The 26,360-nt window shown below is 36.3% G+C and overlaps 1 protein-coding gene and 1 long non-coding RNA gene across 8 annotated transcripts in view; one reads left to right on the forward strand and one right to left on the reverse strand.

Moving 5' to 3' along the window:
• Positions 1–4,037: 4,037 nt before the first annotated feature.
• Positions 4,038–15,258, reverse strand: BET1 (Bet1 golgi vesicular membrane trafficking protein). The gene is made up of 4 exons (XM_017854973.1): positions 15,078–15,258; positions 10,110–10,234; positions 7,403–7,459; positions 4,038–5,190 (listed from the first exon to the last, which is right to left on the reverse strand). The coding sequence occupies exons 1-4, from the start codon at positions 15,094–15,096 to the stop codon at positions 5,035–5,037; spliced, it is 357 nt and encodes a 118-aa protein (XP_017710462.1). The 5' UTR covers positions 15,097–15,258; the 3' UTR covers positions 4,038–5,034.
• Positions 15,259–15,280: 22 nt separating this feature from the next.
• LOC108517187 (uncharacterized) overlaps positions 15,281–26,360 on the forward strand; it is a 170,506-nt gene continuing 159,426 nt past the window's right edge. For all 7 annotated transcript variants that reach the window (XR_001882024.1, XR_001882030.1, XR_001882026.1 and 4 more), the window contains exons 1-2: positions 15,281–15,469; positions 21,968–22,044. This is a non-coding gene — a long non-coding RNA (uncharacterized LOC108517187). The remainder of the gene's footprint in view (positions 15,470–21,967; positions 22,045–26,360) is intronic.

Genomic DNA, 26,360 nt, shown 5'->3' on the forward strand with positions numbered 1-26,360 from the left:
CACACTTGGCTAATTTTTGTATTTTTAGGAGACAAGGGGTTTCATCATGTTGGCCAGGCTGGTCTTGAACTCCTGACCTCAAGTGATCCATCCACCTTGGCCTTCCAATATGCTGGGATTACAGGTGTGAGCCACTGTGCCTGGCCGAAGCAAGTATATTAAAATCACTCTTAAATTCAAATATTAGAACGCTGTTGTTTTATGAAATAGATTTGTAGTTTCTTCTTTTTTTTAATAAATTTAAGTTTTTTTTAAATTTAGAGAGCGGATACTGTGAAACTGCCCTGGGGTGGTTTGCTAGCCATGCCCAAAAGGTAGATTCAGATACACTGTGTGTAAAAGAGGAAGTGAACTAAACTTTGCAATTTGTCTTGTCCCATCTGTTACAAACTTCACAGTAGGGAGTCTGGCATTGTCAGCTGCCTTAAGTGACCGGTTGTGAATGCAAACAAAATTTGTGTACTTTTCTAGTTTTTTGGTAGAGTCAAAAATATATCATGCTCTTGGTGCTCAGTTTTCACTGAGCCTGTGGAAATGGGGTTTATGATAATTTTGAAGACAAGAGTGTGAAACCAATAGAAAGAATGTTTTCTATATTCCCATTGATCTGGTTTAAAATGCTCTCTGTGTGAATCTAAAAACTATTTTAGAAATAGTTTAAAATTAAATTTAAATGATTTAGCCATGAGAAACAAATGCAGACAAAGAGTTTAAGGGAGCTGACTAGCACATACCATTTAGAAGTTTGCTTGTCTTTCAAGCAGTGACCTAGAAGATAATCCATTAATTATGAAAAAGAATTTTAATCATTAGTATGGATATCTTTAATAGACATCATCATAACATATTTGGACCCCTTGAAATTGTCTTGTGTGTGAACAAAACAAATTCAACTTGCCTTTTACAGATTTTAAACAATTTTGGAATAAGTTAAATATATATAAAATATGTAAAATTAAAATATTAAAAGATCTTTGGAGAAACTAAGCATTAAATCTGTGTATAATCAGACTAAAGTGTTTTATTTCAGTAATTTTCTGAAATACAAATTACCTCACATAAAACTCATGTTCCACTTTCCTTAAAACAAGAGAGTTTATCTTATGTGCTTTAAAGCAAATGGATTATTAAATAATGTAAAAGCTTACTAAATTACCAGCTGGTGGGACTATTTATTAATTAATGAGATAAATTTGAGGAGAAAGCAATAATTATAAATATTCTTTTAAAATGTAAATTGATGACCTAACAAGGTTTTCCATTATATATTAATATCTGTGGTATACAAACATTTTTATGCTATGTATTTCATTTTTTCCTGCTCATTTCTAAATTAATTACAGGCATTAGAGAAGCCATAAATACTAAAAGTCAGATTCAGCTCTCTGCTTTCAAGTGTATCACACCACAATCACAGATCTTTGAGAAAGCATAGTAGGAACAATTCTTTACATAATTGTATAATTATAACGCATGTTGAAATTAGCAAAATTAGTCAAAAGAAACATTAAACAGGTTTTCTTTTCTAAGTGTCACAAAGACTTTGTAGAATACTTACATTTATAATGGATAACATGGTTACATTTTGCATTATACTTTAGCTACTAAAGTTATAAATGATCAAGCTTGAATGAATTTTGGAGTCTCACATCTAGTGTATGCTTGTTTTTCTGGTCAGAAACATTTTATGTTTATTTTTTTCTCTTCATTTGGAAGAGTAAGGAAAGATTACTTTAAGACTTGAACTTGGCACTTTGCATATCTCTTTGGTTTATGCAAGAGTCTTTCCAAGTCTTGTGAAAAATTCTTCTAAAAGGACAAGGTGAATTACTTGGTTAAGATATAGATGCCAATATATATACAAAGAGAACAAAGCTATATGAAATGCACAGAAGGATCCTGCTCTCCTGCTTGAACATTTAGCCGAAGGGAAAAGCACAGAGAAAGCCAGAGTAACAATAACCTCGTGCCTTTTTCATGTATGATTCTTAGACAGGATTTCAAACACCAGAAGATGGAAGGTCAATAAATGTTGGAAGATTTTATCCATACAAGTTGAGAAAAAGTTAACATATGCAAAATGTATAAATGATCTTCTAAGTGTCTATTGCCTTTGAAAGGTATCATTCTCAAGTTAATTCACCAGTTAATTTCATGTCATCTGAAGTTTCTCTATTAAAATTTAATTAAGAGGTTCTCATTTGGGAAACAAATAACTTCTAAATATTTCTGAAGAACATTTATAAACATAACCACAGTGTACTGAATTTAGCTTTTACCAACTCATGAGAGTCAATTGTGCATGTATTTTCACAACTCTTGTGTTTCAGTGCTGTCACAATAGTGCTTGGAATCGAGTGTGGTGGGAGATTTTACACTATAGAAATAAAAAATTACTATTTTTTAATATTTTAATTATTCCTATCAGCCTATGTGTGTATTTTTATATTTTTATACACTTTTTATTCCTGTTTCACAAATAGAGTAACTGAGACGGAGAGGTCATCAGCCCAAAATCATACTGTGAATGGTGGAGCTAGGATTTATGCTCAGGCAGTGTAACTTCACAGCCTTCGGACTTAGCCACGATGCTACTCTGCTTCCCAGTAAATATTTAGTCAAAGTTTATTCATCAGTATAGAATGATGACATTATTTACTGACTGCATAAACCCAAATTATCAAGCACTTTTTCAACATTGTCTCAAAGAAGTAAATTCAATATATCTAACTTGAAATTTAGGAGCATTAAAAAATTAGGAAAGCTATTTTATAGAACCAGAGCTTTTCATGGGGACAGGTGCTAGTATTCTCTGCTCCAGAATTCTGATGCTTAAAATGTTGCCTATTTGTTTTAGATGGGAAAAGAGGGTGTTGGCAGAAGGATCCCTGGTTGGGCAGGGACATGCCAGTTTGCCAGGAACCTCAGCAGACACAGTGATGTGAACGAGCAAGACAAAATGCCAGGTAGAGACCTACTTTACATAGTACTTAGAAATAATCATAAGAAATGTTGAACCATGCAGTGATGAGAATCACTTTTATACCACCCCAAATCCCTTTTCCTGAAATCTGTTTCATGATACTGTCCACATTTAAAGTTTTTAAATATTTTACAAAGTACTTTCATAAAATAGCCAAACAATCCTGAAATCCATCCTTCTCTTGCCATCATTGGTTTTCCTAAGGCCTTGATATCCTCTGCTTCCATTGTTGATTATCCTGTTTTCATCTTTAAGTCATTTTCTTTGGCCTTCTGCTCTTCCCGTTTTTCACAACTTTAATTATTGACAATGATTTCTGAGTCTCCCCTGAGCTCTGGTGTCACATACTTGGCATGAAGTACAGTTAAAAACTTCTTGAATGAATGAGTCACTCTCCAATTGTCTGATGAAAATACCTACTTGGAGGAATTTCATCACCTCAAAGCCTGAAAACAACCTATTGTCTTGTCCTTAAAATAACTACCTTTTCTGAGAATTTCTGTTAATTTCAGTGAGAACCAACATTTATTGTGATTATCACATGCCAGACACTTTACAATACATTATCTACTTCTCAAAATTATCCTATGAAATAGATGGTGTAATGAAGAAATCAAGGACAAAAGCACTGAGCAAGTGAAGGCACAGAGATGTGAACCCACGTCATCTAACTCAAACCAGTCAGTGCCTCTCCCATCACACCTCAGGCTTGTCTGTTTAAGTCACTTAACCACACTCAGTTCCGTTGGTTTCAACCTGTCAGGTAGAGGCCCAAATAATGACAAATGCAGCCAGTAAAAACAGGACCCAAATTGACAGGTTATTGGGGATGAACAAAAAGAATTGAAAACTCAATAAAATCAAAGAAAATACATTCGTAACCAAAATATAAAGAATTAAAAGATTTTGAAATAGAGTCAAGATTTGCTTATTTGTTTGAAGCAAATTCCAACAATACAAATATTAGCTTTGCTTGATTTGGGTTGGAATCTGAGTTTTCAGGACCATTTCTCAGATTCTATTAAGAATGTAAAAGAGGCTTAAACAAGGAAGCAACACAGTCAACTAATATATTTTATTTAAAAATTTATTTTCGGAGCCTATAAATGGACAAATTCCAAAATAGTAATACAGAATATTTAACAATATCTTAATATTTTTTTTTTACTCAACAGTCTGCCTTTAGGTTTTTCTTTCCATAAACAAATACACTGGATTAAAGCAACAATACTCTTATCTTCAAGTTCAACGTCTGAGTTTATTGCATACTATTTCCATTTAGAGTTCAGTAATTACTTAACTTCACATTATTCTGTCACAAATGATAATCAAATATCCTACCTACATAGTAAAAATCATAAAACTATTATAAGCCAAGAGAATTTATAAAGTTAATATGAAACAATAACTATACTGATACACATGTGCAATAGACCCTACCAGAAATATGCCAAAATAACAAGCTTTATTTAAAGAATGAGGTCTTTGGGCAGAAAGAAATGAGGGGTCATTATTATCAAAAATTATTAGGAAGATTGTAGGTAAAAAGAAATCAGCCTACGATTTTAACTAAATAAAGGAGGAGAAGGGAGTATATCATTAGAGTTGATACAGTTAGGAAAATTCAATTACCATTCTACCACAAACTGGTTGACTACTTCAAGAGCTCAGAATCAGGCTCTCCAGGCATTCTGTTACTCTCCCACTAAGTTTCCTTACATGGGACATAAACCTGCATTTATGATTACAACAAAATATTATAATGCTATTTAATCTGACAGTTGGCAAATAATAGAAAAACAAACTGGAAATCAGTGGAGCCATACCATCTCACTACCCCTGAAAATAGGGGCTAAAATGAGTCATTAAGAAACAGTATTCAAAGAGCCCTGTATTAACTAATGTGATTTATAAAATAAGCTAAATTCAGCAATTTTCAATGGAAAATGCCACAGTATTTGAACACGAGGAATGTTTTGATGCTGATTTTTATCAAAGTGGTACTCCAAGCCATTAAGTTGGAACAAATTCCAAATTCACAATTACATGCATCACCTCAGTTTAATAATCCAATAAATGATAAAAAAGACAAATAAAGAAAACAGCATCATATAGCACAGCAGCTTTGTTTGGCTCCCTCTGGATAAAATCTTCAGTTTGCCCATAGTTTTACCTAGAAATCCAGTTGTGGAATCAAATTGTGAATCCTATCAGAGATAAAGGCAAATAAAATATAATAATTAGATTCTAAGTCTACATATGCACATCCAAGTAATTGAATAACTGTTACCATAGTACATTTGTAATGACAGTTTTGTGTTTAATTAATTCAGGAGCCTGTTGATAACCTTGGATAATCAGCCTGATTTCTCCATGCAAAATACAGTAATACTCTCAGTGAATAAAAAGCTCTTTCACTGTCCAATAAACACTTCTTTCAGCCCCACAGAGTAATTCAACAACTCAAAACTATTTAGGTGTTATTCGAATTATGTGGATAAAAAAACATTAACAATAAATTTAAGTACTTTGTGCATTATCACACAGATTTTTCTTCCCATTTTTTTGTTGTGTCATTGCTCCCCAAGGTCAAATGGTTGATTGCTACCCAAGTAGAGGAATTCATCCAAAATGTAATATGGTTAGCAGTTAAATGTAATATGGTTAGCAATTAAATGTACCTTTATTTATTTATTTATTTATTTATTTATTTATTTATTTAGAGATGTAGTCTCGCTCTGTTGCCCAACCTGGAGTGCAGTGGTACAATCTCAGCTCACTGCAACCTCTGCCTCCCAGGTTCAAGTGATTCTCCTGCCTCAGCCTCCCAAGTAGCTGGGACTACAGGCGCAGGCCACCACGCCCAGTTAATTTTTTTGTATTTTTAGTAGAGATGTGGTTTCACCATGTTGGCCAGGCTGGTCTTAAACTACTGACCTTGGGTAATCTGCCTACCTCATCCTCCCAAAATGTTGGGATTACAGGCATGAGTTACCACGCCCGGCCTTGGACCTTTACTTTTAACATCCTTTTGTTTAGACAGCTGACTTTGAAGTAGAGTCTATTAAAAGTTAAGAGACGTGGCTCAAGCCTGTAATCCCAGCACTTTGGGAGGCCGAGACGGGCGGATCACAAGGTCAGGAGATCAACACCATCCTGGCTAACATGGTGAAACCCCGTCTCTACTAAAAAAATACAAAAAAAACTAGCCGGGCGAGGTGGTGGGCGCCTGTAGTCCCAGCTACTCGGGAGGCTGAGGCAGGAGAATGGCGTAAACCCGGGAGGTGGAGCTTGCAGTGAGCTGAGATCCGGCCACTGCACTCCAGCCCGGGTGACAGAGCGAGGCTCCATCTCAAAAAAAAAAAAGAAAAAAAAAAAAAGAAAAAAGTTAAGAGAACATCATATAGAGGTAGTAAAATGTGATAAGGACTATAAATATGGATGGGGAAAAACTACCATATTAAAACATAGCTGGAAAATCCTAAAGATGAGACAGGCCTAGGTATGGACTAGAAATATTACACATACTTTCACAGAAATTTTAATATCCTGAGATGTAAAGGCCCTGGCATAATAATATCCTTTGTACAGCTCAGTGTCTATGTGGCTCATACACTTTAGATCTATGATTCTTCACCACAGTTATGCATCAGAATCACCAGAGATGCTTCTTTCAAAATATTTATGTCTAGATCCCTCCCCACAAAATTCTAAATCAGTGTATTTAAAGACAGAATACATTGTCTCTTCAATACATTTTTAAAGAGGTCCCTAGCTGATTACAGCACACAAGCTTAGCAGGAACATTGCTTTTGATGCCAAATTCATTTTTGAATAGCACAATTTTAAAAGCACATGGAACCAGAGAAGGTTCAGAGAAGCGTGACATTCAAGATAAACATTAACAAATGGAAGAGGACTCTAACAAGAAAAGGTATATGTTGTTAGAGAGAAAAGGTTCTGGGCTGTTCACATCTATGAGCACTTTTTTCAGATGTGATCCTTAGGAAATCAAGCAAAAGAGTAAGTTTCCATTAAGTGAACAACGTTTGGTTGGCTGGATATAAAGTGCTTTTTGATTGCTTGGTTAATAAATTACTAGTAGTCTCTACTATTGAGATTTCTAAGACTACTCAAAATAGTCATTTGTCTTGAGTTTTTAACAATCTTTCTATAAACAGGATTAAAGATATATTGGCTTCCACTTGTTCCTCCCACTTACATGTGTGAGACGAGATGAAAAATGCAAAAGCATGGCAAAAAATAAACCTTATAGTTATTCTAAACACATTAGATACAAATGGATGGGAATCAAGGACTTAGGCTCTCTGTATCTATTTCAAAATGAATAAAAGTTGAAATTCTATTATTTGTAAATATTAGATCAAATTTCTTAAAGTTAAAAACATAACCACTTACCATTTCAGATAATAATTTATTCTGGGTTTTAACTTCATGGCCTATTTCAATGGAAAGCTGTAAAGAAGAAGGTATACACATGATAACTTACATAAAAGTATTCAAGGTTATAAAGTAAAAATAATGTCATTCTAAGCACACACATTTTCTGAAATGAAACGGTCTTCTAGACACAAACTCTCTTCTTCTGATACTCTTTCCATCAAGATCAATACAAAATAAATTTGGAATTTGGAATTTCTACTCCTCCCAAATTATGGACATTTCCTCTTTCTTCTTTATTTTAATTTCATCTTAATATTCAATTCCATCTTCTAATTTGGAATATACTACTTCTCTCTGATTCTCTTACACTTGCATGCTTTTATATCTTTATTATATTTTATAAATTACATATTTTTTATTTTTTTTAACTTTTATTTTAGGTTTGGGGTACAGGTGAAGGTTTGTTATACAGGTAAACTCATGTCACATGGATTTGTTGTACAGATTATTTCATCACCCAAGAATTAAGCCCAGTACCCAACCTTCTTACATTTCAAAAGATTGACAAATACCCATACAACCAATTCAAATCTAGACAAAAGTATTTAATATTTTCCTAATGAAATGTTACATTACTTTACATATGTCTAAATTGATTATTTCCTTAGATTTTAAGGGTTTTTGCTTTAAAATATGGTAATAAATTGAAAAAATATATATATTAGTGTTACTTTCTGAAGCTCTGCAGAAAAGAGCCATAGCTTACAAAACACAATACTATAGGTAATTATGACAGCTATTCAAACTAAAATCTATCTAATACTTTATAGGACAGATTCATCAAAGGCTTCACTTCCAAGATATTTAAACAGAATCATCTACTGAAAATCTTGGTAAACCACTGCAAATATTGTTCTTCATGCGTGTGAAAGCACATGGGATAATACTGACACAAAACCATACTAGAATTCTGTAGATCAGAACATGAGCTTTCCCGCCAGATTTAACAACTCAGAGATAATAAAGTAAATATAAAGCTAGATTGCCCAAATTACTCAACTTCTATCACTGTCATTTATGCCAAGGAAAAATATTTCCAGGACATCACAACTTTCTTCTAACAAGTAATCTAAATTATCTACATTAAGCATTTTTTTTAAGGCATTTAATTCTTAAGTCCTTCCAAGTGTTGTATTTTTAAAATTGGTATTATACAATACTACTCAGTTCATAAATCAACTTATTTTAGTTTAATATGACTTTGAAAACAATCCTGTTTCAAAATCTAAAGGTCTCCAGCTGAATGTAATTCGATTTTCCAAAGATTATAATGAAATACCAATTAAGTTTTATCAACATGGACTTCTACTGAATGCTTTACAAGTGAACATCATGTTCATTATAACGCAGTTTCAATCACATATATTATTAAAATCATCTTTGTGTAATTCCTTTGCTCAATACAAATTTACTCAATTAACACCACTGATAAGGAATTATGCTAGGTGCTATATAGAATATAAAGTAAGTACAATAGAAAACCTGCATTCTGGTAAATTCCTTTTACATACAAATTAGGCCAATGCAAATCAATATGAATAAGTGCTACAGAAATGGCACAAATGGTCTTATGTTCATAAGAAGAAAAGTTACTTTTTTGTCTAGTAGAAAGCACATACAGATTCTGGAAGTGTGAGAGATAAGATCTCAAAAGCTAAGGCCAATTTTTGAAAGATCTATCTGATTTAATCAAGCTATGAAGCATGAACTTTATTAAATCGTGGAAGTACACTGAAGACTTCTGGGAGTGCAGGATGCAAGCTTTAAAATATTCTAAAAGAGGACTGTGGCAATGATTATATAACTCAGATCATAATGTGCAAAAAACCAGGAACAGATAGGTTAAGACGTTCTTCCAATAGTTCAACTAAGAAAACCAGGGGATAGGCCGGGTGCAGTGGCTCACACCTGTAATTCCAGCACTTTGGGAGGCCAAGGTGGGCGGATCACCTGAGTTAAGGAGTTCAAGACCAGCCGGCCAACATGGTAAAACCCTGTCCCTACTAAAAATACAAAAATTAGCCAGGTGTGGTGGCAGGCGCCTGTAATCGCAGCTACTTGGGAGGCTGAGACAGGGGGATTGCTTTAACCCAGGAGGCAGAGGTTTCAGGGAGCTAAAACCACGCCATTGCACTCCAGCCTGGGCAACAAGAGCAAAACTCCATCTCAAAAAAAAAAAAAAAAAAAAAAAAAAAAAAAAAAAAAAAAGAAAAACCAGGGGATAGTATTAGAAATAGAAAGGCAAAGACAGAAACATCAGAAAGACATTGTAATACTCAGTGACCGAAATGAAGTACAAAGGTAGAAATAAGAAAGACCAAGATTTATAGCTTAGAAGACTGGATTAAAAAAAGCAGAAGAGCTACTTGGGGGTGGAAGATGGACAGCTCTGTTTGAGACATTACAGCAGACAGCACACAGCATATAAAAAACAGCTGGAGATTTTTCTTAAGTATTAAAAAAAAACCCTATCTTTTGATGTGCCACATTTTCTAACTTACTCAAAGCACAGTCTAAATTTTGAGTGTACTTTGACCTCACAAAACCACAGTATCTGAGTCAACGAATTCCTTAGGATGACGTCAATAAGAATATAGTTTATAATTATATATGTATAGAAATAGACGAATTAAAACACATATAAAATTTGTTATACACTTACAGATTTTATAGCAGTTACTTTGCTTCTCAGACTTTCAGTGAGCCTCTCATTTTCTTCTTCACAGGCACTATACCCACTATTAGCATAGCCATAGTTCCCATAGTTGCCAGGAGGTACTCCTTCACCTGCAAGGATCAGAGTCACAAAGGTGATTGTAGAGAAGCCACTTTTGAAACATTGATAGTTAGGAAAGAACTGAAAAAGACCCCTGGAGGGCGTTGTAAACCACATATGTCTCTAATATTCATACTCCAAATGAATTTAAAAAATAAATAACCAAACAGAGATCAGATCAATTCTTTCCATTACCCTCTGTTAACCAAAGAATATTCAGTTCAGTTCATTTTAATACACATTTCTGGACTACTTATTGATTGCTCAGAAGATACAAAAATAGGTACTAATACACAAGGATATTCAGGATACATTCCCTGCTCAAGAGAAACATATATTTTAATAAAAGTTCTAAAAGCAGTAACATCATCTACTGCTAACATTGAAGAAGCATGGCTATGAAGAGGAAGGGAAAAGTGGTTAATACAGCAGGAGGGGAGCTCATAGCAGTGAGGGCCTTTTACTGGCATCTCTTTCTCTTAAACAGACAATAGGACAGGAAAGAGCCAAAGCAGGGAGGGGGCAAATTGAAGCTCTAGGAAAGAGATGGAATAAGTCATGCAGAATGTTAGCTGAGAGTCAAGAGGGAGATTCATTTATTCTTCAACATATATTTGAAGAAGTACCACGTATCAGATCCATTGTTCTTTCTAGGTGCTACTTTTATGGAACTCTAAGGGATAAGAATGTCCACCACCCTGCCTAATGTAGTACTTCACAGTCATCAGGCTATCAAACAACAGATGGAGTGGGCCTTAGACAGTGAATACGTACATAAATATGTTGGGCCATTGAGAGGCAACGGCATAGTTCAGGGTGTTAGTTAACTACACTTTTTTTTTTTTTTTAACATAATTGTTGCCATCAATTTTCTCAGTAAAGCGAGAAAATGGGCTAACTGCTGAAGAATGGATGATCATTCAGAATATACAGTAAGGAGAATGAATGGAAGAAAGGGACCGGGACTGCACAGGATTACTAAAGATAAAACAAACTTGTTTGAGGCAATATACTATGGTGGCTTCAATCCTCCCAGGTGTGTGGTTTTTTTCCTACAGAAGAGTTTATCGGTCTGAGTTAGTCCAGGAGAAGCTGGATGGTTGGACTAATCTGTAGTTGGAAGTTTATAGTATTGGGGTTGCAGAAAAACAGAGCCCCAAGAGGTTGAGACTGCCTGCCGAAAGAGTGGTTGAAGATCTGGATTATGGGGATTAGACTGGATAGATATTGAAGTAGATTCAACAGTGGCTCAAGAATGTGGGAAAAAGGATGATATCGAAACTAAAGGTCTCAGAGCCTGTTGGGCACAGCAGCTCACGCCTATAATCCCAGCTACTCGGGAAGCTGAGGGAGGGAGGCAGGATCACTTGAGGCCAGGAATTTGACACCAGCCTGGGCAACACAGCAAGGCCGCATCTATTAAAAACAAACAAAACTAGAGGTCTCCATATGCTCAATGAGCCATGCAGCAGCAATGACAGGAGATAACAGCACTGATCCCTGAAGGACAGTCAAGGTGAGAGTAGGAAGTTCTTTCAAGGCACAACACAAATTTCATTTTCCCTATGAAGCAAAACTCTTACTGATTTCTTACAGCTATGATTGTATGTAACATTAATATTGCACTCTGTACAGTACTATAAGGGCAGAGACTAAGTTTGTTTGACTCAAGACTGTATGTCCCCCCATAAACCGACAAACACATACACACTGTAAGGTACACTCAATGAATACATGATGTGAACAAATTAATGAAAAGAATCTGAGTTCACTGTTATTGAACTTTGAATGTGCACACCTTTGTCCAGAATGGAGTCATATGCTTCTCTGAAGGCAAAGACAGTATCTCATGCTTCTATATCCTCCCTGTACCTAATGAGTACTTTATATGCAGCACATATATGCAATCTCCACCACCACAAAAACCACAACAAAATATTGAAGAAGTATTTTCCAAACGGAAGAGAGTTGTACTATCTGAATTTTCCTGCTGACACACTATCCATGACACACGATCCATGAAGCTCTCCACATGTGTTATTATAAAAGAACTCAAGGAGTGGGCATATTTTTCCCCCTAGTCAACAACTAAAGTTACCATTTAAAAATGCATTCCGGCCGGGCGCGGTGGCTCAAGCCTGTAATCCCAGCACTTTGGGAGGCCGAGACGGGCGGATCACGAGGTCAGGAGATCAAGACCATCCTGGCTAATACGGTGAAACCCTGTCTCTACTTAAAATACAAAAAACTAGCCGGGCGACGAGGCGGGCGCCTGTAGTCCCAGCTACTCGGGAGGCTGAGGCAGGAGAATGGCGTAAACCCGGGAGGCGGAGCTTGCAGTGAGCTGAGATCCGGCCACTGCACTCCAGCCTGGGTGGCAGAGCAAGACTCCGTCTCAAACAAACAAACAAACAAACAAACAAACAAAATGCATTCCTACTCTATTAATCAATGATACTCTGTGCAAACTGTAGTTTAATAAGGGCCAAGATACTTAAAGAAAAGAATAATGTCTTCTTATTTTGTGTGGCTGAGGTTCTGAGTATACAACATTTACCCAGTAAGTAATTACTGACTGGTTGAATGGAAACATTTGACAACTTCACCAAGGAATTCATTCTAAATTTTTTCTTTCCTATTTTTTCTTTCCTTTGTTTAGTTGCTTTTGCCTATCTTAATTTTAATTTTAGAGTTCTTCCATGCTGTTCCATTTATTCAAAGTGAAGTTCTTGTTGTATTTATTGCCAAAAATATATCAATGCACATTTCTATTAAAGAGTTGATCTTCCCTCAAACTATGACCCATCCCAAATACAATGAAAAAAGTAAAAAACAAATAAAATGCTAGAATTGCTATTCCAAACACAGCCACTTCCCTTCTGGTGGTGTACTGCTATGAAAAGTTGTAAAAAAGCTAGTGAGTACTGAAGATCATCCTCAGCCTTTGTTTATTTAGATAAATGCTACTTCTTGTGGATGGGTTCTATCAGTAAGCTAACAAAACCAGTTAGAGATTCATGTGAAGTGTGGCAACTTCTGCCTACAGATATCTATCAGATTCACTATGATCCCAAATTTAAAATTTCAGGTCAATATACATTCATACTTTAAAAATAAGAAAAGAAAAAATGTTTAAAAAAAAAAAAAAGAGTAGGTAGTGGGTTCTAAATTAGTGAAATTCTAATTTAACTGGCTGAGCTGAGGTCCAGGAAACAATACTTTAAAAACTTCCCAGCGGATTCGAATGTACAGTCAGGGCTGAGAACAATTACTCAAGTCACTTTCCTGCAATTTAACATGGCACACTGCAGCAGAAAAATGCTCAAAAGGGCCTAGGGGCCTAATGATGAAATCCAAACTCTTTGGCCTCGCATGCAAAGATCTCCACAATGTGATCCCGCATCACCTACTTCACCCAAACTGGTTTAATCATAATCCCTTATTTCTTTTTAGTTCCTCCTACCTGGAACCCACTTCCTCCACTCTCCATTATTCAAGGTCTACTTCAAATTCCTATGTCTCCACAAAATACACAAGGATCCTCTCCACAAAGTACACAGTAATCTATCTCTGAAATCTCTGAGACCATCCCTTATATGTAGAACCTATCTGGTATTTGGATGTATAGCGACTACTTTGTACTATAACTTATCTTTGCACATATTTCTACTCCCCACCTAGACTGGAAGCTTTAAGGATCGCAAACCGGGCAACAAACAACTGTATACCTAGAGCTTACTCAAGCACACAATAAATCTTTTTTTGTCATTAATGATGATGAACAAGAAAAACATTTAGACATATAAAACCAAACTTACTCAAAATTCTTTCTTTTTTTTTTTCTGGCCCCACTTTACCTGGCCCCACTTTCTATGATCCAAGTATTCATAAAACTTCATTAAAAAAACAAAAAACTTTTCATACTACAATTTATTAATAAACAAGTCTATGGTTATTGGCAACTTTCATTGACTTTAAATATCTGACACATTGGGCAATGCTTTTTTCTTTTTTCAATCTTATAATGACTGAGAAAGGTAACATTATCTTTTTTCAAATGTGTCATTTATTTTCTGAAGTATACTGCACTCTTAATTTACCAGAGTCTTCTTTAAAAAAAAAATCGTGTCCTAAGAGAAAGCTTCAGAATCAGAAAATGCTGTTCTAGTAGCTGTGCGTTACTATAAGGGCCCATTAAAATTCCTTGGGTCTAACTTATTCTTGCTGATGAGCCGGTTTACTAACCCCAAAGGTGAAGATCAAATGTTAAGTCGCCAAACCTTATCACGTTCTACTGCCTTAACCGTGGCACAAGGTTCAGATTAAGAAATCACTTTTGACCCAGAAGTTACAGTTCCAGGACCTTTAACATTAATGACACGTACATTTATTTACCTTTGTAACTCACTGTTACCAGACTAACGACCACTACTAGTGTGTTTTGCGTGCAACCACCCATTCTTCAAATTCCGCTTCTGAAGAAACTAAGATCCAGGGCCAGTAGAGAAACAGAAACCGGAGTCGGGCTTTGGAAAACATAGCAGTGTCCATAACCACGCTCAGGCAGTAACACTAGAACATTCGACCACTGAGATGCCACCTGTACACACCCACCCCCAAGTCCACTACTTTCTCTAGCCTACCATCCAAACTTGAATCTGACTCAGACTTAAGGAAACTCCAAGGATCTGGGACAAATGGTGTGTTTCCACTCGAGGTGGCCCACAAAGATCCCCTCTAGACATCCTGTTTTTTGGACCAAATGCCAGGAACAGAAGACAGGTTCGATTTCTTTCCGCGCCCAGCATGGCCGGTTCTAGGGCCCCGAACTTCGAACCTCAGCCCTCTTCTTACCCAGGCCTGCACGCCTCATCCTGCCAGAGGAGAGAGAGAAAAGGCGGGCGCGGGGGGTTGGGTGAGTAGGAAAGAGCTGTGACCCGGACCGCGTCTTCAGTACCAGGGCCGGGCGAAACACCAACTTCTTCCGCTCAAGCGCCACGACATCAGTAGAGTCTAAACACCGCGCCTACTGATGGCGTCACCAGGGCGCTCATTGGAGCCCTGGGAAGAAGGTTGAATGGCATTCTGGGAAATGTAGTTCACCGACGCGTAACCTGTTGTTGAGGGCGTGGTGTGAGCCAGGTTCCAGGGTCCGCCGGGGCTTCCGGAAAAGGGGACGGCTTCTACTGCTGCTCCGACTTTGGGTTTCTGATCCAACGTTCGCGCTGCTCCGCTCGCGGCTCCAGGTAGCTGCTTTCAGTTTGTTAACCACCAAGATTAACCCAGCAGATCTGCTCCTCTCGACCCACAAGAGGGTGGTTGGGGTATCTTTCCTGATTCAGCCTCGTACTCCCATCTCACCTCCAGAGGCAGTTGAGGGAAAGTTAGACAAAACTTTGTTCAGGTTTCTCAGTTTACAAACAAGTAATCCGACACCCACAGAAGTAACCGATTTGTGCCTCGTAGTATCCGGTAAAGGAGAGAAAACCAGGTGCCTTTGAGTAGGACTGCTGCTCAGATAAGAGCCAACTAGGAAAGGCGCGGGGTCTCGTCGGAGGCACTGAATAGTTTGTGAATAATTAGTTCCCTGTTACTGCATCTGTTGTACTTCTAGAAGGAACCAAGACTTTTAGTTGTTACAGGGACCAAAGGACCCCTAAACTCCCTCCCACTTAACATTTTACACAAGGCAGTGTGCCAATTTAGGGCTTAAGTGTGCCAATTTAAAAGCTTGCTGGCGAGTTGGAGGTGTTACTGGTATCGGGGTTAATCCTAGAATTTCATTTTATCTCACAGGATTATTTATCGTGAGAATACGATGAAATCATGGTTTTTGAAGGAAAAAAAAAAAAAAAAAAACCTGATACACAGGAGGCCATCAAAATCCATTGGGTGTCTGCGGTTTTGTTGTTGCTGCTGTATATATGGCAGTGGAATCGTCTCCACACTAGAGATTTCCTAATATGTGATCTCTGATCACTTAGCGTTTCCTCATAGTTTCCCAGGACATTATTAACATTGACTATAACAGTGGCATAAGTCTCTGCGTTAAGTTGCTTTGGTAAAAAACACACGAAAACAATTTTTGATAAGAGTTATTAACCTGGGAAGGAAGCTTTATCCAATAGTGTTTTGATAGAAAAAAAATCTCCATTTTCTAAAAGCAATGGAATTAACTGAGCATAATATCAGGGACAATTATTACAAATAAAAGATGAAGATTCAATAAAAGAAATGATAGCTAGGTGTCCCTTTATGACTTAAAATCTGTGACGTCCTCTGGTTAAAAAAAAATGCATGTTATATAATTAAAACATGTTTAAAAATTGTCTTACTGAAGGTTTGCTGATAGAAATGTAGAAACCGTTATTTCTGAAAATATGTTAATATTTACCAGAATTAACCATTTAGATTACATAAAATATACTCTTTCCTTTAAATGATAGGAAGACATAAGAATGAAATGTAGTTACAAGGAAAACATATAATGTGCTAAGAATATAACTGAAGTAAGGCAAAGCTAGTTCATATTGAAGTTGTTACCTAAAAAATCCAAATTATTGTTTACAGTTACCATTGCCAGTATCGAATTAGGATAATCTCATCCGAAAAAAAATTTGCACTCAAAAGATGAGGCAGGAAAAATGAATTTAATGTGCAGAAAAAGAATTATTCAATGTGACCATAGTTGATATTAGCGATCAGGGGAATAATTTTCACTTTTCTCGTTGTGCTTTTTCCTTTTTAAATTAAAATACTTAACTTTTCTTACTGATTGAAGGCAAATAAAGTTTGTAGAGATGAATAGCATTTAGAACCTCTTCTCTATTCTCGTAGGATAGTCTCACAGAAAACATCTAATGTTTGTAGGTCTCTAGGAGACAAAGGACTAAAAATTACTTAAAATAATATTAAGTATTCCTTCTAGTAACTACAAAAGCAAGAATATAAGCAGGAAATGTCTGAATTGAGGTGCAAAATTGGAACTTTTCTTTCTCCTATCTGTCTGCTTCCTGCCTGCCCATTTGTCCTACCTCTTCCTGGTAGGACAAGTCCAATCCAAGGGGAAAAGAGCATACCAAACTCTCAAAACTGGTTCAATAAACATCAACAAAATTTTCAATCATGAAGCAAATTCAGTATCTTGGGCATCATATTTGAACTGTCACAAAATGTAAACTAGAAACAGAAAGCTCTTGATTTACAAACAAGCTATGGAATAAAGTTTGTTTCTAAGTTAGTTGCTTGGTATTTAAAGCACATTTTCCCTGAAGACTGAAATGATGGTCAGGTTCCTAACTCAGCCCAGAAAACACATGGCTATTAGAGATACTATGCTGGGCAATCAAAATCTGTGTAACTTATAGGACAGCAGAAATACTGCGTATTTTCAAGACCAATAGAAGAAAAATAATGTTGTAATACTTGTGATAAAATAAAGCCATGCCTTTGAAGAAGAAATAGAGTGTTAAAAAAGTATTTTGGTTATTCATGTTTGAGAAAGAATGTGTTTTACTTAAAAGTTTTAAGAATGCAAAGAATATTTTCAAGGAGTTTCCAAAAGCCACCAATTTGATTTTCTTTTCCATAATTTGGGAATATTACTGGCACTGATGGCAGGCTTCTCAGTCATAGTAAGTAAAAATTAGGCACACAATTCTAAACTTAAAGTCTTCAGCAGAGCCAGACACATAATTTGTGGGGCTCAGGGCAAAATGAAAATGTTGTGCCTCTAGTTCAGAAAACGGGAAAAGTCCAGTTAAAGGTATTAAGATATAAAACTTTTCTTTCTTCTGTAATCTCCCTACCATCCTTCCTCTCCTCCCCACACCAACTTGTCATGGTGTTTTTATTTGCTATTTAATATTCTTCTGAGTAAAGAAAAACATAAATTATTAGCATTAATTTTACCCTTGATCTTTATATTGTGCAATGACAGTTTTAAATGCAAACGTAAGAGCACGCTACTCGTGAAATCACTAAAATTACACGTTTTGTATTTTGTACTTTGATATGGTTTGGATATTTGTCCCAACTAAACGTCATGTTGAAATGTAATCCCCAGTGTTGGAAGTAAGTCCTGGTGGGAAATGTTTGCATCATGGAGGCAGATCCCACATGAATAGCTTAGCACCATCCCCTTGAGTGAATTCACATGAGTCTGATGTCTAAAAGTATGTGGCACTACCTCCTGTCTCTCTTGGTCCCACTCTCACCATATAACCTGCCCTCTCCCACTTCACCTTCTGCTATGAGTAAGAGCTCCCTGAGGCATTACCAGAAGCTGAGCAGATGCTGGCACTATGCTTCCTGTACCGCCTGCAGAACCATGTGTCAATTAAACCTCTTTTCCTTATAAATTACCCAGTCTCAGGTATGTCTTTATAAAAATGCAAGAATGGCCTAAATAGATACCTCACACCTGAATCCGTATTTCATTCTTAACCATGACAGAGCAGTCAAAACTAAGCACTGCATCAAAACTAAGTCAACTGTTTTTATTTCATGTCTTGATAGGCACGTATTCTACCAACATTCTACCTTCAGCCTGCTGATGAGTTAGGAGGGACTTAAAAGAAAGACAGCAAGGGGTTGCCTTATCTATTCTTTTCCTTCTATGCCATCATTTTTAATACAATTGGCTAATACAACAATGTAAGATAAAAAAGCATGTGATAGGGTTCCTTGGTCATTTTCTTCTTTCTGTGGAAGAAGTTCTGGTTCAAGCAGAACACGTGGCCTTTTGGGGCTGTCAGTGTCCATACTTACTCTGACACAAACTTAACACACCTTGTACTCTCTTTGAGTGTTTCTGAACTCCCATGCGTCATTGGTCCACTGGCATTCTGTGTTCCTGGGTCACTGCAAATGTAATATTCAAATGAAGTGGCAAAGAACAATGAAAATGCATGTTGTACCTATCTGCTGCAATCATGGGTATTCTCTCTTGTTCCGTAAGACTTTATGTACAAAACTTAAGGCCAAAGGTAAAATTATTAAGGATTTCAAGACAGTGACCACAGAGCATTAAACCAAGCTTGGGGGCCTTCTGATCAAGGAAACTTATGCAACTGCAAAAGTTGCACGCCCCTGAACCTGGCCCTGGTCTTCAGAAAGAAATTTTCAAAGGAAATAGGGCCATAATTGGTAGAGGAAAAAGAGTGAATGAGTGAATACAGAGGACATATATATCCACAGATAGAATTAAAGTAAAACATTTAAATTGGGCAGTGAAATTCACAGGGAAGCAAGAGAGTAGAGTATACAGGTACTGCCCCAAGAGAAAGTAAAGAAGAAAGGGAAGAGGCGGTAAGTTGCACACTTCTCGCAAACCACTGACCAAGCCACTTTCTGTCTAAAGTAAGTTATTATTGTGATTGATGAGCCATAGATGAGTAAAACTCTAGTGTGTATAAGCAGTAAGAAAAACTGTCCTCAAGGTGGGCATGATGCCAGCAAAACTGAGTGATGGGGCATGACTTCAGGGATGAGGCTTTTTCTGTGTTTCATGGCAAGATGTTTCACTCTTCCAGCAATTCTAATGTATTACTAAGTTCTCATTCTGGGAAATGATTCCTTCCTCAATATCAGTTAATCAGTAGCTGTGATTTTTTTTTTTTTTTGTCTGAATATCCGGCCCCACAGCAGAACAGTACTATAAAGCTAAATTTTAAAGTGAGTACTTTGCATAGGTTGCCCTTTTAATATTCCAATTTTGAAGACATCTTTGACATTTCTAAAACATTATTTTAGATTAAAGAAGATAGGTTTAATTTTGATTGCCTAGAATATGTCGGTGTTGTATGTTTTAAAATTCTCTGCATTATCTATCATTCAAGACTAATTTAGTCAAGTTGATAGTCATTTTATTTTAATAGCATTTATTATTCAGTAAGTATATCAAATTATCACAGTGATACATTTAAACTACAAAATGAAAAATGAAGTATACAACTTAGTTTTATTCCTACAGCACTGTTAGACACTTTGACAGACATGTTATTACTCCACTACTGACTTGCTTTTTTTTTCCCAGTGGTGATTAGTTGAGTTTATATCATAGACAAAACACTTCAATATGTTATTCAGATATTAAAATATGCTATCCATTTTTATGTAGTAGACATTCACTTCACCTAATTTTCCTGTTTTACTAAAGGTAGTGGTCTCATGACTTTTGATTTCTAGAATCAGGCCAAGACTGTGTCACAGATGTATGCAAGTCATCTCATTTCGATTTGCGTTGGCTGTTGACACAGAGCACTCCTTGGAGCCCAAATGATCCAGTTTTCTCACCTTGTGTGTTAACCATAATCCCACACTCAGCTGAAAAGATCTAATTTTTGTATCTTTAGTATTTTTGTTTTTTTTCTTATAGGTTGAATTTAACTGCTTCGGAATATCAGATAGCATTAAAATGATTTAATTATTGTACCAAGAATCATTATTATTTTATATCCACGTTCCAGGAGGACAGAATCTGATATATCCTTTAAAATACATTTGTGCTTGAGTAAAGTTTTCCTGTAACTAATTTATACTGACTTACTCTTCTTGATTTACTTTATTGGACATCTATATCAGGATATATAGATTGCATTACTTTGCTCACTCATTATGGTTAGGAATTCTGAAATCAGATATATGCTTCAGATTTTAATGTAATAGAGCATTTTATTAATTTAAAATTCTTCTCTAGCAAGGTTTTGCTTTTTACTTTTCCACAGGGAAACCATTTCTGATGGCACAAAACTTGAGTCATAATGTATAATCTTTGCAGTTATAAAATAAAAGCCATCTTTGTTTTGTGGTTTATTCACCTGTAAAAGCTGTTTATTGCCAAATAGAAGACACTATGGATCTAATTTATTCTCTTGCTGAAGTGCTTTCCTCACTAAAAATCTCTATTAATAGGGCCACCCCAAGATCAAAAAGGTAGTTTGGTCACTGTTAGCAAGGAGTTATGCGGAAATAAGAATTGTTACAGGGAGAATTAGAAAGCTGGTTTTATAGGAGCAGAGGGGAGAGAATTTGCCACCACTGCTCTGGCTGCTCAAACTTTATTAAAGTATTAATATGGCACTTTTGGACACTTAGCTTGGATGCCTCATTCTAGGCCAGTGCAAATTTTATGGCTCAGTTAGAAAACTTTGCAAAGAGAAAAACAAGTTTTTAAATAATAACATGTGACATTAATATTCATGCTTATACAATCCTATGAAATCTGGGCTTGCTTGCTTGCTGGACTGCTTTCCTTCCTTCCTTCCTTCCTTCCTTCCTTCCTTCCTTCCTTCCTTTCTTTTTTCTTCCAGGTGCCACCCACAGAATATTTATCTAGTGCCTTAACCCTGTATTATAAAGAATTTAAAAAAACAAAACAAAAAAACGAGTTGCAAAGAGGCTTTTCTTCCCTACCAGATCATGAATGTCCTCCCTTATGCCAAGTGAAAGAGTTAAGTAGATGGGTCATCAAGTATGTCATCACAGTACTCTACTATTCTAATGGGTGAGGGTTAACTTTACTGATGAAAGAAACAGCCTGACAGACTCTAATGCTAGTGAAATAATGGAGTAGCTTGTCAGAGTATATTGAGACATCTCTTTATCTAGAAGTCCTTAAGACAAGGTTAGTTCAATTTTGCTCAATATTCTGTTTGACTTAAGAGTTACTCACACCCATGCCTCAGCAGAAGTTGTCAGTCTCTATTAATATCAACACTTGTTCCTTCTTCCTCATTCCAAAGCCAGCTTCGTGACCTGTTAAGAAGATGGCACCACGATTGTAATGCAATGAATGGATGTGGGAGAAATGAGACAGACAGTGAGTAGCCACATGTCATTTATCTGCAGATGCTATTGACATCCTGTTTATCACTCTAGGCCTGCCTCCTTTCTTCACTTCCAATAACTTATTTCTACCATTTCTTTGGACATTCCTGTTTAGATATGTCACCATAATCTCAAACTCAATAATTTTCACTCCTAAACCAGCTTGCCTTCATGGGTTTTTTTAATCCATGTTAAAAATACCATTAAGGCCCAAAGCCTCTGGGTTTTTTTGGATTTTTTTCTACTTTGCCTATTGCAGCAACCCATCTGCAAAGCCCTATTGACACTTCATTTGAAATATCATTTTTGTCCTCTTTCTTTCCATTCCAAAACTAACAATATTAATACAAATTTCAAATACCTTAAATCTTACCAGAGCTTCTTAACTTCCTTGTTCTCAGGCCCATTTTCCCCAAACACACCAGATTAAAATTTCAAGAACTCTAATCTCATCTGATTACTATTTAAAGGCATTTAATGAATTCTCCATGACCTGTGTGGGGAAGCGTGAAGAGGTATGTTTCAGTTTCCCTGAAGATACCACAGAAGTGGTGGTTGTGTTGGGTACAGACTGTAGACTTGAAGTTGGCCAGGGAGTGCCTCCTATAGGGCATCCTGCAGATTCCCTGTTAGGGACCCCTAAGAGGCCAAAGGAGGCACAGAAGGCAGCAGCAATTGGCTTGGAAGCCCATGCCTATCACTTTCCATTTGATCAGGATCCTCTGGAGAGGATCACGGTTCTGTAGGGTGCAGTCAACCACTCTTTTCCACAAACTTTCTCCAGTTTCTATCTTATTAGGATCCTACACTCTTCAATTTAGACGCATTAATCTACATCTTGTTTCTCACACATTTCAGAGAGGATACCAGTAGGTTAGCAGTGCAGAAGGACACAAAAGTTTCTTTCCTCTATTTTTTTTCAGCTATCATGATTCTTTCCCTTGCTGCAATTATACACTTCACTTCTTCCTTTTTTCTTCTCATTCTTCTTCTCACATCTCTCCATGTCTCATAATCTACAAAAACCCCTAAGTCTTTACCATGTGATCATTTCAATTAAAAAGTATAAAACCGTTGCACAGTGGTCTTAAATTTCTTTAGACTTTACCATAGATGTTGTCCATAGCAATGACCTGAAAAATACTAATACGTTATGAATGACTTCTCCTTTTTTCATTCTCAATATTTCTTAATTCACATATCCTTATTTGACTTTGTTTTAAGAAGAAGTTTATCTTGCTCTTCCAATTATAGTCATTGAAGGCCTCTCCTTCTTTGACTTCTACAGAACAGATAAAGTATGCAATAAATATCTACTGATTGACTGTTCACAAATCAAGTCTCCTCATTGTGAGTTGTTGATATTGTCACTTCTCCTTGAGTAAACACATAGTTGTCTTTTAATATATTTTTAATGAGGTAAGTACATGGAATTTACTTAGGGCTTAGAGAGGCAAATCTAGGATCACTGAGCTTTCTTAGAGGGAGGTAGATTTGTAACAAAAAGGCAACTATAGGCATGGAAAGAGAGTGGAGTTGTTTAAGGATTAAAACAAAAGATAATGAATACAAGGGTACAGATAAAAGAAATAAAAGAAGGGAAACAAACACAGAAAGACTTTATCTAGGAGAAAGTGAAAGAAAGTGTGGAAGAACGGTTGGCAGTATAAGAGTTGTTAAATAAATCAAAATATTTTGTTTCCTGTCACAGGACCATTGTGTTTGGTCTTCTAAAGGTTTATGGTACATGATAGGAGTTTAGTATTCTTTGTTTCTGCCAGAATTTGAGAATGTCCGTGAGGCTAAGTTGTAGGAAAAGTAAATTTGAGATAGCAGAGTTACTGTAGACCTTGATTTGGACCCTTGTAATGGTCTTACCTCCTCCACTCTTTCTGTATTGATACTGCTAGTCTCTAGACCTTAAGTGAACAGCCTAAACAGCCATTCCACCATTCCTGTTTTTCATATCTTCTCACATTGGAGCAAAGTGCTCCATTCTGAAGTGTTCTAGAAGGACCATGCTCTAAGTTGTCTTTGTTCTACAACTTTTATTCATCAGCTAATTTCGAAATTATTCTTCCTTTTTTGTGTGTGTGACTTCAAAACCAAATTTCTTTCTTTCTTTTTTTGTTTTCTTTCTTTTTTTTTTTAAGATGGAGTTTTGCTCTTGTCACCCAGGCTGGAGTGCAATGGTGCGATCTTGGCTCACTGCAACCTCTGCCTGCCAGGTTCAAGTGATTCTACTGTCTCAGCCTCCCCAGTAGCTGGGATTACGGGCATCCACCACCACACCCAGCTAATTTTGTATTTTTAGTAGAGATGCAGTTTCACCATGTTGGCCAGGGTGGTCTTGAACTCCTAACATCAGGTTATCCACCCGCCTCTGCCTCCCAGAGCGCTGGGATTACAGGCATGAGCCACTGCGCCCAGCCCGAAACCAAATTTCTATTAACCGATGAAGAGGTAAATAAAATGTGGTATTTCCATACAATGTAAACCTGCTGATAATGGAGATCTAATGCCATTCTTATTTTATTATGCCAGAGAGATCATTGGGAATTTTCCCTTTGATTTTGGAAACATGAGTATGACCTTTAACTTGTCATACTTTCAAGGAACCAAGGACTAGATATCTGAATTTCTTCAGCACTCTCTTTAATTTCAGAGCTGTTCTCCTCAATTCATGTGCCCCTGATTGGATTGTCGATCAAGTCACTCTATTTGTGTCCTGTCTACAGGAGATACCCATACACTTAGCACAGTGATTGCTCTAAAGCATGAGCACATAACACAAGCAAGTCCGGACATCTTCCGTAAGAGTGCTGTATGGATACTTTGAAAGAGTTGATCTATTTCTTTTATCTCACAAGCTGTTAAGGTAAAATCTGAGGACTGCTAGAAGACATTTTTCCTAACTCAAGAAGAAAAGGTATCCATAGTAGGATAGGATGAAGCCAACACAGAGAAGCCTTGACACGTAGAACTGATTATGATGAAGATAAAAACAGAGGTGGAGATGGAGATGGAAATAGAGAAATGAGATAGAGGATTATAATGATATTGTTTGGACTGTGAATCCAGCCATGCCTAACCTCAGATTTGTACTAAGTTATGTGTCAGTAAACTCCTATAGTTTTGTTTGGGCTTCAATTGCCATTAAATTGGATTTTTAACATTTAAAACCAAAAGAGTGCTCAATATTCAATCAGGCTGAGGAAATTTTGCTGATAGTACTTGTTTCTAGGAGTTTATCCACCCTAAGTTAAGTGTAATTTCCTGATTGTTGGCAAAAAAAAGAAAAAAAAATTATTCATTTTTTTTTGTAGTTCATGAATAAATAAACATGACATGGATGGATAAATGGTCATGGATAGTTTAATATAAAAGAATGATGTAATAGGTTGAAATTTAAAGTGGTTCTTGAGAAGTAAAAGGCTGCTCCCATATCTAATGCATCAATTCTAACATTTAAAACAAAAACGCTTAAGTAATGCAATGCACTGTTCATTAATTTGAAGAACATTTTTGCAGTCATCATTTGAAATATTTCTTTAGAACAAAGGATGAAAGATAAAATATGCTAGAAAAAAATTATTTTTTGTGTGTACAAGCCACCATTTTCCTTCTTACAGAAAATTATTTACTGTGGTTCTTTATTTCAAAAGAAATTATTATATCCATTTCAAAAGGAATTATACATACAGAAAAAAGTGACATGCCCCAAACCTAGTCAAATACATAATACAAACAATCAGTATAACTTGGGAAAGAGATGTATTTATTTTTGGATTAACTACATGGAATAATGTATTTCCTAATATTTTTATTCAATGTGCTCATTGATCACAATAATGTTCTCCAGCTAGAAGTGCCTTTCTGGGCTTTTGCGTGCCCAGAGGATATTCTTGAACAATTAGGGGATTCTTCAAAAAGTGTAATATGTGGCAAGGAATCTAAATGTGTGCTCCTCAATCCACTTCCATCAGCAGTGTAGTGAGTAGATGTAGTATCCAGAACTTTCACCTGTGGTTTTCTCTTCTCTGTAGCATCCACTATTATTGATAGTTTTATCAAATCATTTTAGTCTCTATAGCTATTTTAAAATGTGAAATAGGACTTAATGCATATTTCATCTTCTAGTCATTTTAACTTTAAAGATTTTTGAATTCACTTTCATGGCTGTATTGAAAATTTGTTCAATCAGTCCCCATTGGAAGAGTTGAGAGAGAAAATGGAGATGGTTTCCCTAAGGTGGTCATTTTATGCTTTTAGAGGCAGATAATTCTTTGATTAAAGCAATTGTCCCCC

The sequence above is a fragment of the Rhinopithecus bieti genome, unplaced genomic scaffold (assembly GCF_001698545.2).
Source record: "Rhinopithecus bieti isolate Rb0 unplaced genomic scaffold, ASM169854v2 scaffold_39006, whole genome shotgun sequence".
In the NCBI taxonomy this organism is placed as follows: Eukaryota; Metazoa; Chordata; class Mammalia; order Primates; family Cercopithecidae; genus Rhinopithecus; species Rhinopithecus bieti.

Excerpts from the sequence above, each read along its gene's own strand:
- BET1 (XM_017854973.1), bottom strand. Across the intron at positions 7,460-10,109 it reads AAGTAACTGCTATAAAATCT|CTTTCCATTGAAATAGGCCA; the intron begins GTAAGTGTATAA and ends TCTTCTTTACAG. Across the intron at positions 5,191-7,402 it reads ATAAATTATTATCTGAAATG|GATTCACAATTTGATTCCAC; the intron begins GTAAGTGGTTAT and ends TATCTCTGATAG.